The 20940-nt window shown below is 44.3% G+C and overlaps 1 protein-coding gene across 1 annotated transcript in view; it reads left to right on the plus strand.

Annotated features, from left to right (window-relative positions):
- The window catches only part of ACOXL (acyl-CoA oxidase like), a 335773-nt gene that overhangs the window by 183143 nt on the left and 131690 nt on the right, over positions 1 to 20940 (plus strand). The window contains exon 12 of the mRNA XM_061156338.1: positions 2733 to 2886. Within this exon, the coding sequence (XP_061012321.1) occupies positions 2733 to 2886 (154 nt within the window). The remainder of the gene's footprint in view (positions 1 to 2732; positions 2887 to 20940) is intronic.

Below are 20940 nucleotides of genomic sequence, written 5' to 3' on the forward strand. Positions count from 1 at the left end.
TTAAGATCATGGCATCCAGCCCCATTACTGCATGGCAAATAGAAGGGGAAAAGGTGGAAGTGGTGACACATTTCCTCTTCTTGGGCTCTAAAATCATTGCACACGGTGAACGCAGCCATGAAATCAGAAGACTATTGCTTCTTGGCAGGAAAGTGATGACATACCCATTAGGATGACTAAAATGAAAAGGACTGCGAAGATGGCTTGTTGGCTGGAACAACTAGGATTCCCCTCACTGTAGTGGGAATGTAAAGTTGCACAGCCACTTTGGAAGATTGCTTGGCAGTTTCTTAAAAAGTTAAAAATACATCTTCCATATGACCCAGTCATTTCACTCCTACATGTTTACTCAAGAGAAATAAAGACATATGTCTCCTCTAAGATTTTTACATGAATTTTCTTAGCAGCTTCACTTGTTGTAGATCTAAACTGGAAGAAATGAAAATGTTCATCAAGTGAATGCATAAATGAAATGTAATATATGCATTGCATAGAATGGAATTCTGGTCAGCAATAAAAAGAAACAGCTACTAATACATGGTACAGTATGGGTGGATGGATGAATCTCATGACAATATGCTGATTGAAAAAGCAAGACAGGACATACACTGTATAACACCATTTATATAGAATGCAAACTAATCCATACTAACAAAGAGCTGGTTGGTGGTTGTCCAGAGATGGGAGGAGGAGGAGGAGGAAATGGACTGCAAAAAGGGATGAGGCATTCTTTAGAAAGCATTCTGTAGGTTGATTGTGGTGATATTCTCATGGGTATATAGAGTTGTCAAAACTCTTTAAATGGTGCACTTTGAATAATTCAATCTGTTGGGAGTAAATTAATCCTCAGTAATGTTGATAAAGAAAAAAAGAAACTGTTTAAAGCAAAAATAGCAATGAAGTTTGTAACATATATAGAACATATTTTTGTCTCAGCAGTGACATAAAGGATGGGAGAATGAAAAAGAATTATGTATTGTATTATTACAAGGGTCCTACGTTATCCTTGAAGGGATATAACACTATTTGAGGGAAAACTGTCATAAGTTAAAGTAGCATGTTTTAGGCCATAGAAAAATTGCTGAAAAAATGAATAACAGTTTAAAATCTAACACTGAAATAGATTATTCAGTTAATGAAAAGAAGACTGGAGCAGAGGGAAAAGAACATATGGGATAAACAGGGAAGAACTTGTGAGGTAGCAGTTTTAAATTGTCATGTTAAAAGTTACATTGAGTTAAATGATTTAAACACTCCTATTTTCAGATTGTCAGACATGATAAGTTAAGACTGAACTAGATGCTTTCTACAAGAAACTCACTTAAAATGAAAGACAAATAGGTTAAAAGTATGAGAATAAAAATTTACACCTGCAAACATTAACCATAAAAGAGCTGGAGTGGATTTACTAATATTGGGTAAAGTAGACCTCAGAAAAAGGAACATTACCAGAGGTAAAGAAGATGGCTTCATGATGATTAAGGAATCTACTCATCAAGAAGATGTAACAATCTAAATGTGTATGGATTCCACAAAATGGCATCAGAATACATGAGGCAAAAGTGGAAAGCACTGAAAGGGAAAATGAACAAATCCTAAAGTAGAGTTGTAGACATCAGTCCTTCTCTCTGGGTAACTGATGAAATAGAAGACCAGTGATGCTAAAAATCATATGAAGAGCATTATTAACAAACTTAATGACATTTGGACATGAGCAGAATACCCACTCAAGTGCACATAGAACATGTATCAAGACAGACCATGTAGATTTAGAATGGCTGATACAATACAAAGTATGATCTCTGGTTAGAATGAAATTAAGCTAAAATTAATAACAGAGAAATATCTGGAATAATCCTTACATACAAGGAAACCAAATAACACACATCGTTCATAGATCAAAGTAGAAATCACAGGGAAATTAGAAAATATTTTGAATGGAGATGAAACACAGCATATCAAAATTTGTGGTATGCAACTAAAATAGTACTCAGAGGGAAATGTATTCCTTTAGATGCTTACAACAGAAAAGAAAGGTCTGAAACCACTGGAATAAATTTCTATTTTAAGAAACTATAAAAAGGTGAACAAGTGAAACCCAAAGTAAGCACAAAGAATAATAAAAATGAAATAAGAAATGGTCAAGCAATAGAGAATAAACAAGCCAAGAACTATTTTTATTTCAATAAATAAATAAAATTGAAAGACCTTTAAATCACCCCACCCTCGCCTGCTCCCACTGAGTCCAAAAGTCTGTTCTTTATGTCTCCTTTGCTGCCCTGCATGTAGGGTCATTGGTACCATCTTTCTAGAATGATGCAGAAAAAAAGACACACGTTACCAGTATCTAGAATAAATGAGAGGACTTTACTATAGATCCCATAGACATTGAAAGGATAAAATTAAATATTATTATTGTTCATGTGATGTTAATGTAATGCCAGTACATTTGGCAGCATATATGAAATAGACAAATTTCTTAAAGATGCATAGTACCAAAAGTGACACGAAAAGAAGTAGAAAACCTGAAGAGCTTTGACATCACTTGTGAAGTTAAATACTTAAGAAAAGGAGACATACTTATTTTACACAAGTTCTTTCAGAAAAGGGAAAACTAATTTTAGGAGCATCCCAACACCAAAACCCAAAGAAACTGTGAGACCCACACCCCTGATGAGCACATGTGCTGGGACCACCACTGCGCCCGTCACCGGTCTCCGCTTGTCTTGCAGGTATGCCGGCACCCTTCTGGATGAGGACATCTTCCGTGGGAAGGAGCTCGTCAGCAGTCGCCCGCTGCAGGCACTGGTGGCAGGGCTGAAGGCCTATAGCACCTGGGAGAACGTCAGCTGCCTGCAGGACTGCCGCGAATGCACCGGAGGCATGGTGAGCACCCTCTGACCCCTCGGGCCACAGTCCGGCAGAGTCTGCATGGTTACAGGTTACATGCAGCATGTGTTGGGGGAGGACTGTGTGGCCAGTGGGCTTTGGCACCAGGTGAAATTCCCGTCTGCCCTTGTGACTCTGGCTACACCCCTTAGCCTTGCCATTTGTGCATGTCCGTCTTCTCTGATGCCACCAGACAGATGCAGACCATGCCTGTAAAATGCTGGGTCCGTGGAGGCCCTCAGTACCTGTCATGAAACTCGGTGGTGGTGGCTTGTTGACAGTATAGGAAAGGGCCAACAGGGGCCAGATGATCTAAGCTCAGCTCCAGCGTTTCAGTCCCCTGGGGAGAATGCAGGAAATGACCCCACGGGTTTCTGCCCTGGGAATGAGGCAGATGGGGACAGGCCCAGCGCTTAGGGCATGTTGAGAGTGTCCCCAGCCCTGGCCTAGACTGGACTGTGCAGTGAGGTATGAGAAACCCTAACGTGACTCTTCAGAGAGTCGAGGGGACTCTGAGAGCAGCTGGATCTATGCCCTCTTCCTGTGGGACCCTGAGAGTGGAGGCACCTGCAGGAGCCCAGAGCTGGTGAGAAAGGGGACCCAAGTGGGGTCTCGGAGGGCAGGGTGTGGGGGGATGTGCGGTTTTGAACCTGCGACTTGGTAGCATGGCATGGCTGTGGACATCAGCTCTGGTGGCATCTGAGTTCAGCCCCAGATGACAGTCCTGTGTGGGCAACGCCTGTGGACCACCCTGCCTCATCGTCATGTGGGCCAGAAGCAGGGGCTGCAGGAGGATGGGGGGAGGAGGGAGCCCCTCTTGGGCCTTGAGCCTCAATTCCATCTAGAACTTGGCTGAATATTTGCCTAAAAACAGCAGCTCTGAACCTGAAGGGGCAGTTGAAGCATTCTAGCCGCAGTGAGAAGCGGTCAAGAGCAGATCAAGGGCTGCTGCAGAAAGTAAAGGGGGAGGTTGAGTTTCTGGAGAGCCCAGAGCATCGGTGCCAGGTCCATGGAGGGGCAAGGAGGGACTGGGCCCTCAGGCACAGCCTGAGGTTTGTCCCATGTAGACTCTGTGGATGGGAGTGAGAGCTGGCCTGGTCACCTCCCTGCAGTGACTGAGTAAAGATGGGCGAGTGGTGAAGGAGTCCTTGGTTAATCAGGCTCTCACCCTGTATCTGTGATGGTGGTGGTGGAGGACATGCTTTTCCAGTGGGGATGGTGTCAGGCTCCATCAGAAAAGAAGGAGAGGAGGATAAAGTGACAGCTGGAGCTGGGGTGCATCGGGGTCAGGAGTCAGGGTCCTCTGAGTCAGCCGGGGGCGATGGCTTGTAGTGGCCTGACGTGTTGTGAGACCCCTGCTTCCAGTGGTCTCAGTGGATCACCCTTCCAGTGATCCTGCCTGGTCATCCCTCCTTCACTGTCCAGCATCACCCGGCTGTGCAGAAATGACCCCTCCACCCACCATACTATGGAAAAGAAGCTGACCCTGGAGGACCACTCTTCCGGGCTGGGAAGATGCCAGATGCCAGCTCTGTAATCCTGGGCACTGCTGCCTCAAGTGGCTTTGCTTCCCAGCAGCTCCTCGGAAACAGGAGGGGACCCTGTTTTCTAGTTTTGTTCCTTCCCTTCTCCTCTCCACCCCCATATCCAACCAACACCTTGCCCAGGACTATTTGTAGAGACATAAATATTTGTTGAAGGGGCTTCCCAGATGGCACTAGTGGTAAAGAACCAGCCTACCAATGCAGGAGATGTAAGAGATGAGTGTTCGATCCCTGGGTCGAGAATATCTCCTAGAGGAGGAAATGGCAACCCACTCCAGTATTCTTGCCTGGAGAATCCCATGGACAGAGGAACCTTGCGGGCTACAGTCCACGGGGTCGAAAAGAGTCGGACACGACTGAAGCCACTTAGCACACATGCAAATATTTGTTGAAAGAAAAGCATGAGCGTCTTCTAATTGTTTTAAGCTGCATTTTCAGACACTACATCTTCTGCAGGCAGGAAGTCTCCAGGAGTGAAGTGTGGCTGAATCTGGGGGCTGCTGAGATGGTAATGAAAACCACTTCTTCTGTGGCCCATAGGTCTAAGGAGGTCTTGCATGCAAAACAAAACAAAACATATTTCAATTCACATTTACTGACTTTGAAGCCAGTAACACTATGGGAAAGTTATTGCCTTCTCTTTGACTCATTTTTCACATATATAAAGTGAGGCTAAGCTTTCCTTTGTAACAACTGTGAGAGTTAAGTTGAGCAAGAAGAGTAGCATAAAAATATGTAATGGTGAAGGAAGACTGACGATCCTGCGCACTGCAGCTAGGACTCAGCACAACCAGTTAATTAATTAAAAATATACAATTGTTTAAACAAAAATCATAACAACGTGATGTGAGGTTTATAACCGGGGGAAGTGAGATGGGATGTGCTCCCATGACCCCAAACCTCCTTAGCAAGTGGAGAAGGGGCTGGACCAGGAGCTGGGGAGGCACCGTCCATTCCTGGTACAGCCCTGAGGTTCCCGAGGGTTGGGGCTTCATGCTCACACGTGCTCTGTGTTGTGTAAGCTGAGCATCCACTGGCCTGGTTTGGAAGGGATGAAAACCCTCTCCCTGCCCGCATGTGAACTCAGAGAACAGACTGCACCCCTCGGAGTAGTCACGTGCCTCAGTTCTGTTGCTTCCTTAGCTCCCCACCTTCCTTCTGCAAGGATTGACAGGTAAACCAAGTCTTCAGACCGTTGCTGTTTCACTGGACCTGCGTTGGCCTCTTTTCTCCGTATCCAAGCAAACCCAGATTGAATTCCCTACCACCAGCTGCGTGAGGAGTGGGAAACAGAGCCCTGGATTTCCTTGTACCCCTTGTGGGGCCGCCTGGTGGGGCGGAAACTCTGGGAGGTGGGAGGGGGAGCTCCTTAAGGAAGGGGTGGGGTCTCAGGGTCAGGATGCTGTGACCTTGGGCCTTTCCTCTGGGAGTCTCAGGTTCCTTCTCCTTTAAAATCTACAGCATAGTATTGCACTGTTCTTAGTCGTGTCTGACTCTGCAACCCCATGGACTGTAGGCTCTTCTGTCCATGAGATTTCCCAGCAAGCATACTGGACTAGGTTCCCATTTCCTTCTTCAGGGTATCTTCCTGACCCAGGGATCAAACCAGCGTCTCTTATGTCACCTCTGTTGCAGGCGGTCTTTACCACTAGCGCCACCTGGGAAGCATGGTAGGCCTCAGTAAAGATTCTTGTCTTTCTTTTTCCTGGCTGTGATTACAGTGAAGCATCCCAGCTGTCTCTGCTCCTCCCTAAACCCCATCCTGATGCATTTGATCTGTGTGGGAGCTGCATGGGTGGGCTCTTCAGGGGACAGCCTTGGACTCTGGAGGCAAGTATTTCCTCAGCAAATCTGACTCTATAGCATCAGGGGCTGCAGAGACAGGTCTGGGGCCAGCATAGGTTGCATGGTCCCCAATCTGCACCCGACCCCAACTCCACTGGGGTAGAGCTGCAGCCCAGCTGCTGACCTAGACCCTGCACAGCAGGGTTCTTCACGGGGAACTTCTACAGTATCCCTTGACCCTTGAGTGTTACTTGTACCTGGATGTCCGTGGCCTGGAACTGTGCCCTCCAGCACTGGAAGATACCCACCCTGGGATCCCTGGGCCAGTGGTCAAGAGCAGACTCCACTGCAGGATTTTAGGCACCCTGACCCCCACCCGCCACTCCCATCAGGGCCTCTCCCTGGAAGCCTTCTCATCTCTGCCCCTGGCTGCTGCATTTCTTCTCAGCGTGTTCCTGAATTCCATGGGAGAGCTATGGAAAATTGGCCGAAGCAGCCTAAAGAAATATGTGGACAAGACTGGAGCAGGATAAAGTCTCAGGAGAGATCTCTGACCCACCATGATGATAAAGTTATCAGCAAACACGCGTCAACTGTTCCTTTCATGTTAGACATGGAGCTGCTGTCTGCTGTTCAGAGATAGAGTCCAGCCAGGCAATGACAGAAGTGCTATAAGATTGCACAGGAGGACACTGAAACAATTACAAGTGTTTGTAAATTAAAGGGAAAAAAAGCCATGTGAGGCTGAGCTTGCTGGTTATTCCGTAGGCTTCGTCCCAAGACTGGATCCTCAGGAGACGTACCATCACCTCATTTATCTGGCATCCACTGTTTCTTGGAGCACAGCCGAGGCCTGAAATAGCCAAAACAGAACTCTGAGACTCCCAGAGAGGTGGCACGAAGTCCCTGTGCTGAGACGTGGGCCCTCAGTCCACTCCCAGGGGAGCCTGGCCGGCCTCTGCTGGGAGCCTGCTCCTGGTGGCCGACTCTTGCATGTGATTCCTGCTTTCCTGTGGTGTCGCAGACCCATGAGGATATCCGGTCTCCAAAGGCAGGCAGTTAAGAGGGCTAGTGGCCAACAAGAGCCAGAAGAGGTAGAAAAACTAGACTCAAAAATTCAAGAGCTCTGGGACTTCTCTGGCGGTCCAGTGGTTAAGATTCCATGCTCCCACTATAGCAGGCAGAGGTTTGATCCCTGATTGGGGAACTAAGATCCTGTATGCTATGTAGCATGTCCCCCACCAAAAAGAAAAAAAGATTCAAGAGCTTAGTGGGCCAGTGCCCAGCCACAAGAAGGATCAAAGCTCTTCTGGGAGGCAACGTGGGCTGCAGACAAGGTAGGCTGTGGGAGACAGGCCGGGAAGCTGTTGCAAGAAAGACAGTCGTTCGAGGTCTTCCCTCCCTCCTGGCTGCTGCAGATCTACTGTTTCCTGGAATACAATAGATGATGTTTGTTTAAAAGCTCAGCTTTTCATACTAATCCGCTAGATATGTATCTCTCAAAACAGATAAGTAGGTCAGTCTGATTTGGATCTAGTATGGCAGAGATGATTTTGCTCCCCCATCTAATTTCATAAGAAGAAATAGAGCCACAAAAAGTATTGTCTAGTGCCTGGGCCATGAGGAGCTAGTGATGCTTGTGGTGGATTCTAACTCTGAAGGTCAAGGGTCCAGTTGGCTAGGAATGCATATGTGGGTGGGGTAGGGGCAAGTTAAGCTGTAACATGAAGTCACTGGGTAGCAAAGTAGAAAATGTTCAGCCCATACTAAGAAAGGATCCAAGACTGTATCTGGCAAACCTCCTAAGAAGGGACTGGCTGGGCCCCAAGTGTTGACCCCAATAGAAGGGCCTTCTTAGTGGTTGCCATGACAGCTTTATCAGCCAGAACCTTTGCTCAGCCCCAGCCTAATTTTTCTAGGGAACCAATGAGTTGTTGATTTCATGGATCAAAGACCCCTTTCTCTGGACAGATTGAGAGCCTTCAAGAAGAATCCCAGATGAAAACCTAGGTTTCTGCTTATTTCTGCTATCACTTTCTGATTGTAGGGATTTAGAAAGATAGCACAATAAAAAAACCATTATGATGATTAGTTATTTCTCAACTTTGAAAGAACCTTGTTCCAAGGTCAGAGGAATTGTTTCTTATTCTTTGAAAGAGGTTTCTATTTCCAACTCTGTCATTCTTTGAGTCCTTGCTAGGTAAAATGCCAGGGCCTGTGTAGATGTGGCTATCTTTAATCCTCTAACAATCCTATGAGTGGGAATAATTGTCTACACAGTTTCCCATGGATGAAGGAAATAAGACTGGAGGTGGTTGCTATTTCTCTGTCAGTCGCTCAGCCATGTCCAACTCTTTGTGACCCTATGGACTGTAGCCCGCCAGGCTCCTCTGTCCATGGAATTCCCCAGGCAAGAATACTGGAGTGGTTTGCCATTTCCTCCTCCAGGGGATCTTCCCGACCCAGGGATTGAACCTGCATCTGCCATGTCTCTTGCGTTGCAGGCAGGTTCTTTACCACCGAGTTACCTGGGAAGCCCTAAAAGTTGGATGCTGGGCTTTAATTCAGGTCTTCCCATCTTAGTCTTTTGTCCTTAATTTTGGACCTTGCTTTTTTCCTGAGGGAGGGGGATGACAACCTTGTTTCTGGCCCCTGGGTTCTGTGTTGATCAATGGTCTACACTTAGCCCTCATTTAATATAATCCACAATTTGTAAACAAGTCTCTGTGTTGTGTTCTTAACCCCTGGCCACTGGGGAAAAAAATCTCCTAGTGAGAAGATTCACATGTCATTTTTGTGAGTGCCTTATGTTAGTAGGTCTTACCTTGTCAAGAAAATGAGTTGGGAGAGTAGCAGGCAGTAAAACTGACCCTCATCACTGATACAGAAAAGAGAGATTATTAAAATGACCCAAGGACAATCCATTTTATTGGCAATGTTCCTTTGAAGATCTCAGTCCAAACTTCTTAAGGGCGTAAAGAAGGCAATTATAAATTTTATATGCAATGGATAACATCCAGACATATGAGAGAATAATGGATAGAGTTGGAATCCATCCTGGGACAATTAGCCAAATTTTGAATCTACCATATTCTCATTTTACCCTCCCTTGAGATGGTTCACAGCTCTCCAGAAGGATTCAGTCCATCACATCAAGGAAATAAGAAAAGGAAAAGAAGCTTTGCAAGACTGACTTCTAAATTTGTTAAGAATTAGTTAAGATTCTTTAGATGCAAATAAGAGAGATCCATTACAAATTTGCTCAAGCAAGAAGGGAGACTATATCTTAAGAGAGAGAGAGAGAGATGTGTTCTGGAAATCATGTCTCGTGAGGTCCAGGAGGTCTCGTGAGGACCAGGAACTGGGAAGGAGCCTAGAGTACAGGCAACCCTGCCCTTGGTTTCTCCTCCTTTTGGGGGCATGGTCTTGGCCTTTGCCTCTCTGGTGTCTGCCCATTCTTCCTGCTCCTCTGCATATGTGAGTGCCATTTGGCTGTGGAACTTACAGCATCTCCTTTCCAGCTGCTGTCTGAGATGGTGTCTTGCAGATCGCGTGCTGAATCCCTGTCTCAGTTGGAGCTGGTGTCCTCCCAGCCCAGACATCTTTGGCTATTAGGGAATGGAGCCACGTTGCGTGAACATGCCTGCTGACGCCCCAGTTCTACAGGTAGTGAGGCAGTTGTCAGATAGTAGCTGAGTAGATATCTGTTGTGATATATATGATAGGTTTTAAAATGCTTTCTCACGAATCCTTTCAGCCTGATGCATATAAATGGAGTTAAATATTGTGTATTGATCTTATATCCAGCAACCTTGTTAAACTGACAATTCTAATAAGCTGTTTGTAGTTCTTTCGTGTTTCCCTATGATCCTAATCATATTCCTATGAAACATGAATAGCTTGTTTCTTCCTTTTCAGTTATTTACATTTATACCTTTGTCATATCATTAAAGTGGCCAGGACTTCCCATGCAGTGATTAAAGAAGTGGTTGATAATGGGCACTTATATTTTTTTCTTGACTTTAATGGGGACGTGCTTACTTTTTCACCATTAAGGATTTTATTTGGTGTGGATATTCTGGTGTTGGTGTTTGGTATGTTATTTGGTGTGGCTATTTATCATGTTAAGGCAGGTATGTTTTACCCTTAGTTTATACAGAGGCTTTTGTGTGTTTGTGTGTGTGCTAGTTTTTTGGTTTGATTTTAAAATTCTGAATGGATCTAAATTTTATGGAATTATTTATATTCCTTTATTTTACTGAGATAATCACACATTTTCCTGCTTTAATCTGTTTTTGTGGTGAATTTACATTAATGTATTTTCTAATGTTTAATAAATCTTGGGTTTGGGAATGAATACAACTTAGTCATGATTGTGTGTGTGTCTTTAATTCACTGTTGGTTCTGTCTGCCAGTGCTCATTTAGGATTTTTTCTTTTGTGATCATGAGATTGTCTTGTGTTGTTCTTTCCTAGTTCTGTCCTTGGCTAATTTGGGTATCAACATTATAATAACCCCATTAAGTGAATTGGGGAGGGAGAATTTCTTTTTTTCTGCTCTTAAAGAGTCTGCATAAAGTGGAATGATCTGTTCCTTGCACACTTCCTACAAATGCCTGCAAAGTCATGTGGGTCTCATGGTTCCTTTCTTAGACACTTACAGTTCTCTTTCTTTAGTAGTTGTAGCCATTCAGGTTTTCTGTTTCTTCTTGAGTCTGTTTTGGTAATTTATATTTGCTTATTTGTCTGTTTCTTCTTTTTAAAATTTATTGATATAAAGTTCATAATTCCCTCTTTTATCCCTGTTATATCTGTAATTATGCTCTGTTTGCCACCCTAATATTGTTTGTTTTCCCCATTCCTTTATCTCTTGATCTGTTTCCTTTCTCCTTCAAATAATAAAGTTTCGGTTCTGTTGATCTCCAGATTGTATGTGAGATGTCCATGTCATTGATTTTTATCTTCATTGTTTATTTCCTTCTACTCCCTTTGGGTTTACTTGCTTTTCGCTCTTCTTTTGTTACATTAACTTGCATATTATGTCATTAATTTTTGCCATCTCTCCAATTCTATTATAAACATTTAAGTTTTAATGTCCATAATGACTTATTTGACCCATGAATTGGCTGAGTGGGGTTTGTTTTTTTTTTTAATTTCCTAATGTCTAGCATTTAAAGATGTTAACAACCAAACTTTGTTGAATTCTTACTATATGCCAGGCACCAATCTTCACATTTTACATTTATTAACTTATGTAATCCTCCCAACATCTTCACAAAGTAGGACCATTATGACTCCAATATGATATATGTGAAAAATGAGAATACATAGAGAGTTTAAGCAATTTGTCCAAGATCACAGAGCTCCTGAGTTGGCAGAACCAAGATTTAAACTGAGACAGCTTGGCTACAAAGTACAACCACTGTACATATTCTTTTTGGTGATTCTTTGATTCTTATTTTGTTGTCCTTATAATAATTATTATTACATTGCTTTTTCCCTTAATTCCAGTGTGATACGGAGAAAATGGCCAGTGTGATATGGATTATTTTTTAAATTTATTTTTTTATTGAAGGATAATTGCTTTACAGAAATTTGTTTTCTGTCAAACCTTAACATGAATCAGCCATAGGTATACAAATTTATTATGAGCTACTTTGTGATCTAGAATATGGCCAGTTTCCATGTGACCTTCAAAGGGAGATGCATTCCTGAGCTAAATCAGTCAAGCTGATTAGTGGTATTATTCCAATATTCCCTATTCTTACTGAGATTTTGATCTGTCTGATCTATCAGTGATTGAGTGGACTAAAATCTTCCGTTGTTGGTGGTGGGTTTGTTGGTGTCTCCTTGTGTTCCTACCAATTTTGGTATCATTCTTTTGAAGTTGTGAAATTACGCTGTTAGATGTTACAGATTTAGAATTGTCCTATTTTCCTAGTGAATTTAATCTTCAGTTTCTTGCAGTGACTCTCTTTAGCTTTACTAATGCCTTAAAATGTATTTTGGCCAGTTTTAATTTGAGGGTAACAGCTTCTGTTTCGTTGGTCTTTCTGTGTTATATGCTTTTACTTAGCCTTTCTGTGTTCATGTGTTGCATTTATGTTTCTTATAAACAACACTTATCTGGTTTTTAGATTTTGTTTACTCTGACAACCTCATTTTTATCTGTTTAGTCTAAATTTTTATCTGTTTAGTTTGTTTTCATTGCTGGTGTATTTGAGTTCATTTCTTCTATCTTACTCTTTGCTTTCTATTTTGCTGTGTCTTACCTCTGTTTGTTTGGGTTTCATACCTTCTTTCAGATTTATTGTTATTCCCCACCCCTCATCCGAACCTTCCCATTCTTCTCTTCCAGTTTCCATTTTGCTATGTTCTTTTTTTTTACCCTACCGTCCCTGGTCAGGGAAACAGGGACTGAACCTGCCCCTTTGCATTGGAAGCATGGAATCTTAACCACTGGACTGCCAGGAAAGTCCCTATTGTATTCCTTTTGTGGTCACTGTAGCAGCTGGAGTATGTACTTTAACACACAAAGTCTAAAATTAATCGTTTTTTTTCCATTCTCCCAACAATATGAGAGCTTTAATTGCTTTCACTAATCATCAGCTCCCACGTTCTATAGTATCCTTGCCCATTACTTTAGTAGTATGTTTTTCAATCCCAAGCATTAGCTATCATATTTATTATTATCAGGATTTCTCTAGAACTACCACTTTTTAAAAAAAAAAAAAAACAATTTCTTTGCTCACAATTCCTTGCATTTCTTTTGTCATTTTCCTTGGAGTACTTTCTCCAGAATAGTGTGGGCCTGTGATAGTAAACCTAATTCTCTTTGTCTAAATATATCTTTATTTCATTCTCAGCCTTGAAGGGTTAAGCACTGTTAAGGATAGAATTCATGGGTGTCAGTTCTTTTCTCTCAGCATTTGAAGTTTTTACTGTTATTCTGGATTCTCTTGTTGCTGAGGAATCAGTTGTGTACCCAATTATAATTTTTCATGGCTGTCTATTTTTTTCTCTTTGCTTCCTTAAAGATATTTATTTTATTTTTTGATGATCTATGGTTTCACTGTAATGTATCTAACTATGAATTTGTTACCTTATTTTTCTTATTTAGGGTCATTTGTGTTTGCTGAATATGTATATGTGTGTCTCTTGACAATTATGGACAATTTTAGGCCACTGTGTTATTTTGAATATTTATTTTTATTTGTTTATTTCTTTATTGGGCTGTGCCAGGTCTTGGTTGTGGCATGTGGGATCTAGTTTCCTGACCAGGGAAGGAACCTGCCCCCCCCCCCGCCCCCCCCCCCCCCTGCTCTGGCAGCACAGAGTCTTAGCCACTGGACCACCAGGGAAGTCCCAGGCCATTGTCATTTTCAATATTGTCTCTTTGTATTCTTATATTATCTTTCTTGGTGTAGTAGCTAATATCAGCTCTCTCTGCAGTTTTGATTCTGTTGTTATCCATCTCTTCTGATTGTCCTTTTCTTACTCTTGCATTTTGTGATGCTAGAATTTTGGAGCTTTATCTTGGTAGTTCTTTCCAGGCAGAAAGGATCTGCGTTTATCTCTGCCAGAGGACTGGAGACCACAACCCGCTTGAACTGGTTTGTAGCTTTGTCTTTGTCTTTGTCTTTGTAGCTTTGAGGGCTTCATGGAGAGTATGGATTCTGGCCCTAGAGTCATATGAATGCAGGCCAGGGTCAGAATTCTAAGCAGAGATGCTTCTCTCTCTCTCCCCACAGCCAGAGCTGAGACTAGCAAATTTCCTCCTTATCTTCTTGAGTGAGGAGTGGTGTTTTCTCACTTAATCCCTGATAGACATTGTTTTCTCAGAGGACTGTGTTTATACAGGTGTCTATTTTATTTTTTGACCTTTCTTTTAAAATTTTTTATTTATTTTTAATTGGAGGATAATTGCTTTACAGTATTCTCTTGGTTTCTGCCATACATGAGTATGAATCAGTCATAAGTGTATATGTGTCCCCTCCCTCTTGAACCTCCCTCCCCACCTCCCACCCATCCCACCCCGCTAGGTCGTCACAGAGCCCCAGTCTGAGCTCCTGAGTCAGACAGCAAACTGCCACTGGCTGGCTGTCTGACATATGGCAGTGTGTGTGCTTCCATGCTGCTCTCTCCATTCGTCCACCCTCTGCTTCCCCCATCCCGTGTCCACACGTCTGTTCTCTATGCCTGCGTCTCCACTGCTGCCCTGCACATAGACTCACCAGCACCATCCTTCTGGATTTCACATATGTGCGTTAATGTACAACATTTGTTCTTCTCTTTCTGACTTACTTCACTCTGTATAATAGGCTTTACGTTTATCCACCTTATTAGAACTGACTCAGATAGCTTTTTATAGCTGAGTAATGTTCCATTGTATATCTGTACCACAACTTTTTTATCCATTCATCTGTGGATGGACATCTATGTTGCTTCCATATCCTAGCTATTATACATATTTCCTTATATATAACCTCTCACTTGGTCTCATTACCTGCTACCCATTTAGGTGTCATGCTTTCTTATTGAGTTCAGCTTCTGAGTATTTCTCTTTATCAGTTTGATACGCATCAAAGTGATTTTTAAAAACTATTTTATCAAGCATATTTTCAGTGGTTCTACTGGTGATTTAATTTTTAAAGACTGTCTCATCTGCTGTATTGCCAGGGACAGATGTCTTAAATTTGGTTCTCCTTCTGAGTCATGCCTGCGTATTTGTTGAACCGTGTTGGGCCAGTCGCCGTTGACTCCCTGAGACCCTGTCCAGAGGCTCTTTCTGGGTCCCCACCTGCCTGAGGTCCCAGCAGCCTTTGCCCTGGTCGACCCCTCCCTGCTGAGCCCAGCGTTCTCCCAAGCTGTCAGAACACCATGCTCTCAGCTTCCATTCTGCCTCTTTGTTTCTTGGTCTGCTCTGCTGGCCTTCTTCTGCCTGACCTCAGAACGTCAGCCTTTTCCATAGCACGAGCCTAAGGCCTCTCTTCTCCCTGTAGTTACTGTGTGCGTGCTAAGTTGCTTCATGGCGTCCACCTCTTTGCAACCTTGTGGACTGCAGCCCACCAGGTTCCTCGGTTCATGGGATTCTCCTGGCAAGAATGCTGGAGTGGATTGCCACTTCCTCCTCCAGGGGATCTTCCCAACTCAGGGATCAAACCGGTGTCTCTTTCCTCTCCTGCGTTGGCAGGAGGGTCCTTTACCAGCAGCACAACCTGGGAAGCCCCTGTGTAGTTAGACTCTTGACAATTCTGTTCCTTCCATTGGTTTTGAAGAGTTATGTAATGAGGATGCTATAGCTCCATCCCAGACATCTATTTGCATCTGCAGAGTCTTGTATCTAACCTTCATTTTGACCAGGCCACTTGGATGTCTCACTGATTCTCACATCTGACATTTATAGATGTGAACATTGGATCTTTTCCTGTAAACATACTCCTGCCAGGATGCGCAGCTTGGTAAACACCACAGCATACGCCTCCCATTCACGTGGCCCGGGCGTTCTCTCTCACACACGCCCCCGGCTCATCCACGCCCGTCTCCCTCTAACTCCAGGCCACCCAGGTCTCCCGTCTTTACCAACTAGTCCAACCCTTTCTCTCTTGCCTCCTGTGGGCTGTGATCACTTGGCAGACAGAGCCATCTTTTAAAAATCACAAGTCATCTTATTGCAAAGAATAAAATTATCTTATGACTTTACATTGCACCTAACTTAACATCTTCAATAAAATGAATGTCCAAGAGGCTTCTTGAGGTACTGAGTCACTTGATACCTGTTTCCAACCTTATCTTTGGGGCCCTCTCCTGCCCGCACCCCACCTCCAGTCCAGCCTTCTTTCCAGTCCTGAACATTCCATGCTCCTTCCTGGCCATGGGGTGTTTGCACATGCTTGTCTTTCACCTGGAGTAAGCTGTCTCCATTTCGGGCTTGGCTGACTCTTTATGGCTGTAAGTTAAACAAGCCTTGAAAATTTTCTCTGGCATCTCAGTTAGAAGAGGTCTTTCTTATTTATTCTTTCTTCATGGAATCCAGATCTTTTCCTTTCTGGCGCTTACCTCAGAGGATTTTTTTTTTAATTATTGGAGTATAATTGCATCACTGACTCAATGGACCTGTGTTTGAGCAAACTCTGGGAGATGGTGAAGAACAGAGAAGCCTGGCCTGCTGTGGTCCACGGGGTTGCAAAGAGTTGGACATGCAGAGTGACTGAACAACAGCAGATAATTGCCTTACAGTGTTGTGTGAGTTTCTGGTACACAGTGAATGAGTCAGCTGGATGTGTGCATCCCTTCCGTCTTGGACTTCCCTCCCCTCCACGCCGCCCTTCTATCGGTGATGACCTGGAGCGCTGAGCAGAGCCCCCTGTCTGCACAGTGGCTTCCCACTGGCTGTTTCACATGTGGTGGTGCATACATGTCAATGCTGGTCTCCCAGTTCATCCCCCCTCTTCCCCGCTTGTCCACACATCTGTTCCCTGCATCTGCATTTCCATTCCTGCCCTGCAAGTAGGTTCATATGTACCATTTTTCTAGATTCCACATATATGTGTTAATATATGCTATGTGTTTTTCTGATTTACTTCACTAGGTCCAGCCACATCTCTACAAATGACCCAATTTTGTTCCTTTTTATGGCTGAGTAATAGTCCATTGTGTATATGTGTAATAGCACATCTTCTTTAGCCATTTATCCTACCACAGATGGTTTAATCACCTGTCTATTTGTCTCCTTGACTGGTGTCTGCCTGTCTTCTGAGGACAGGACTGTATCTGTGGTTTGCAGTCTGTGGTCCACTGCCTGCAGCACAAACCCTGAGCAAATGTTTGGTGATGGGACCCACAGGTGAATTCCCTCGCAGTTCATAAGCCCTGAGAGTTCAGGGTCATTCCAAAGCACACAGGGCAGGGCAGGATGCCTCGCGACTACCTGCATCAGAGCATCCGTTGTCTGCTGGGCTGTCAGGAGATGCCACCCTGACCACAGCTGTCACGGGAAAGGGAGCAGTCACAGTCACCCACACATGGGTCCTCTTCCATGTCAGGCAGCACAGATGTGTAGCTGTTGTTCAGTCACTTGGTCGTGCCTGACTTTGCAACCCCATGGACTGTGACACGCCAGGCTTCCCTGTCCCTCACTGCCTCCTGGAGTTTGCCCAAACTCATGTCTGTTGAATCAATGCTGCCATCCCACCAACTCATCCTCTGTCGCCCCCTTCTCTCTTTCCCTCAGTTTTTCCCAGCATCAGGGTCTTTTCCAAGAGATATGTTGGTGTAAAATTGACACAAGTCCCTCCTGGATGGTCTCTCTATTTTCCACTGACCCTCCTTTAGCCAAAAAGATAAGGCTGATTTTATCTTCTTCTAAAAATGAACAAAATGTACCCTCCATGGGTTTAAAGGGTTGGGTTGGGGGAAGAAAGCCTGTTTCTAATTTTGTTCTGATATACTTATTCAACGTAATCATATACTAAAAAAAAAAAAAAATCAGAGATGTGAAAAGCAGCAGGAACATATTAAACTTTCCAGTGTACAAAGTTGAAATCATAAAATATGTTTTGTGGGGCCTTCACTGAAATGGGACACAACCTTAATGACTTTCACAATTACTTGCTTGGAGGCCGATATAACCCAGAAGGCAAGGCGAGAGTAACGTGTCTGCCCAGCCTGCTCTTTCCTCCCAGATCCTGGCCCATGTGTCCCCCGAGGACGCTGTTGGCTTGGGGAGCACATCATTTAGAGTTCCTTCTGTCTAGTCCACATTTCTCTCTTTATTCACAGTGAAGTAAGCTAATGGAAAATATTATTCACTTTTTGGGGGCATTAAACTTCTTTCTTCCCTCACTCCCCGTCGTTTTTCTCATCTCCCCAGTCCCCAACCTGAAATGTATAAGCCAAGGCCCCTGCTTAGAAGAGTCCAAGGTGGAAGAGAAGGAAAATGATGGAAACAACCATTTCATTTTATAATGAAAACCCAAGGTGCTAGGGAGTGCCTTGAGAGGATGGTGGAGAGAATTCCCTAAGACTCCAGGGGATCTGTTCACATTGGAGCGACAGTTCATGTCGATTTCCCTCTGGTGGAGAACAAGCAGGATTCGGATAATACTGCACGCATACAGGCAGACACACACGTCACGCACACACACAGACACTGCTCAGGCTGCCATAACAAAGCTTAAACAGCAGAAACGTACTGTCCCACAGTTCTGGAGGCTAAACGTCCTAATCAAGGTGGAGGCAGCGTTGGTTTCTCCCGAGGCCTCTCTGCCTGGCCCGTGGTGACGGTTTCATTGCTCAGTTGTGTCCGACTCTTTGCAGCCCCGTAGACTGTAGCCCGCCAGGCTCCTCTGTCCATGGGATTTCCCAAGCAAGAATACTGAAGTGGGTTGCCATTCCTTTCTCCAGGGATCTTCCTGACCCAGGCATTGAACCCAGGTCTCCTGCACTGCAGGCGGATACTTTACCAGTGGGCTGCCCAGGGAGCCCTGTATGTGACCGTCTTCTCCTCCCTGTGTCCTCACATGCTCTTCCCTCTGTGTGTCTGTGTCCCAGTGCCTCTTCTTTTTCCCTCTTTCTCTAGTAAATTATGAAAGTATGATCATGCATTTACAGGAGACTTGGAAAATACAGAACATGTAGTTCCATTATATATTACAATTATTTTTTAAATAGATAAATTAAGATTTTTAGTTGGAATTTCAGTATCAAACTCTCAAAAATTAATAGAATGAATATACAGAAAAGTAGAAGAATGTAGTAGACTTGAAAAGCACTATGAACCAATTCAATAGAATTAAGATTTATACAGTTTTCACACAATGGTGGGATTGTTGTTGTTCAGTTGTTAAGTCATATCCGACTCTTTGTGGCCCTGTGGACTGCAGCACACCAGGCTTCCCTGTCCTCCACCATCTCCTGAGCTTGCTTAAACTCATGTCCATTGAGTCGGTGATGCCATCCAACCATCTCACCCTCTGCCATCCCCTTCTCCTCTTGCCTTCAGTATTTCTCAGTATCAGGGTCTTTTCCAATGAGTTGGCTCTTCACAGCAGGTGGCCAAAGTATTGAATCTTCAGCTTTAGCATCAGTTGATACAAATTCCTCACGCCTCTTATAAGGACACCAGTTATCATGGATTAGGACCCATCCCAATGAATTCATTTAAAGTTGATTACCTTCTCACAGGTCTTATCGCCAAATACAGTCACATTAGAGGTCCTGAGGGTTAGGACGTCATTGCAGGAACTTCAGGGGACACAGGTCAGCCTAGAACACACACACACCCCACACTCAGGCACACACTCTCTATAATGTGATAGGGCCTCTCCAGAGTAAAATTTTAGGTTTGACTTGAGATACACTGGAGGCCAAAGTTTCAGGCCTGTGATGGAGAGATGCCCAGTGTGACAGGCAGGGTGGGGACCCAGTCCGTTCCGCCAGGCTTCAACTACAGACGCATCAGGAGCCTAGAACTGTGGGTGATGTGTGGTCCTCTGGCCGAGTGGGCCTCTTTGGCTCACCAGTTAAAGCTGAGACCATTTTGAGGCTTAGAAAAATGGAACAGAATCCCAGCAGGGCACGAGGGAGCCCTGAGGCTGAAAGACTGGGGGGGAAGTGTCTCGGGCAGGCGAAGGAGTACAGAGCAGGCAGTACAGCCTGGGTCATTTCGCTAGAATACTTGATATTCTTCTAGGAAGCACCAGGGAGGACGCCAGTCCCTGGCATCCTGGGCCCCGACGAGAGGCTCCTCCTTAGGGCAGAAGCGGGGCTCCTGGGTGGTGGCTCTGGGGAGGATGGGCTGTGCGAGGAGACAGTATGAGGCTGCAGCTGTCATGACGCCCCAGGTGGTGGTCCCGCTCTGCCCCTCTCAGTCTTTGCTAAGGCGACTAGATCATAGCTCTGCCCCTGGTGGTTTCAGGAGATTAGTGGTGATGTGCTGGCCTCGCACGTGGTTAAGCCTTTGGGTTTTCTCTCCACTTCTTCATTTCAGTTGTCCACTAGCTCTTTGAGGGCTGTGAGCCTTGTCACCTCAGCTCAGTCAGGACCCTGGAGAGTCTCAAATGATCAGAGTCATAGTCACACAGTTTTACTCAATTGTCAAATGAGGAGAGGCATTCAGAGCTGAGTTTCAGCATCAATTTCAAATCAATTATCTGAGTTTCAAATCAGTTATAATGTGTGTGAAGAACTAACAACAGGAGCATGAGGCATCTTTATGTTCATGGAATTCCAGTGCCCGTTCTGTGAGAGTCGGTGGGATTCTGTGCTGGTTTGCTGCCTTTCAAGTGGGCCATTGGCCTGCTCATTTGAAAGCCCCGATTGGCCTGATTTCCAGGGCAGAGTGTGAACAGTTCAAAAGTGTCAGAACTATAGAGCTCCTGTTCTTCCTTCCCCTGCTGGAAGAGACCAGAGCTCAATGCTCAAGGAAAAAGTACTTTATTTCTTCAAAATTGTTATTTTAAGCCTTTAGCAGGTGTGCTTCTTATGTATAATTTCTTCTCCCCAAGTCAGAGGTGGTATATACTATGTTCATCTTTTCTGCACCAGAACTTGATACATTATTCAAGAATTTAGCCCTCCAGACTCACTCCCTTCATCTGTAAAATAGAGTAACGCCTACCTCACAGGGCTGTTGGGAGGAAGAAAAGGATTAGCTTGACATAATAAATGAAGTTTGGGTCAAGCACCCAGTGAGGTATCTGGCTGGTGTGGGGTACTTCACA

The sequence above is a fragment of the Dama dama genome, chromosome 11 (genome assembly GCF_033118175.1).
Source record: "Dama dama isolate Ldn47 chromosome 11, ASM3311817v1, whole genome shotgun sequence".
Classification (NCBI taxonomy): Eukaryota; Metazoa; Chordata; class Mammalia; order Artiodactyla; family Cervidae; genus Dama; species Dama dama.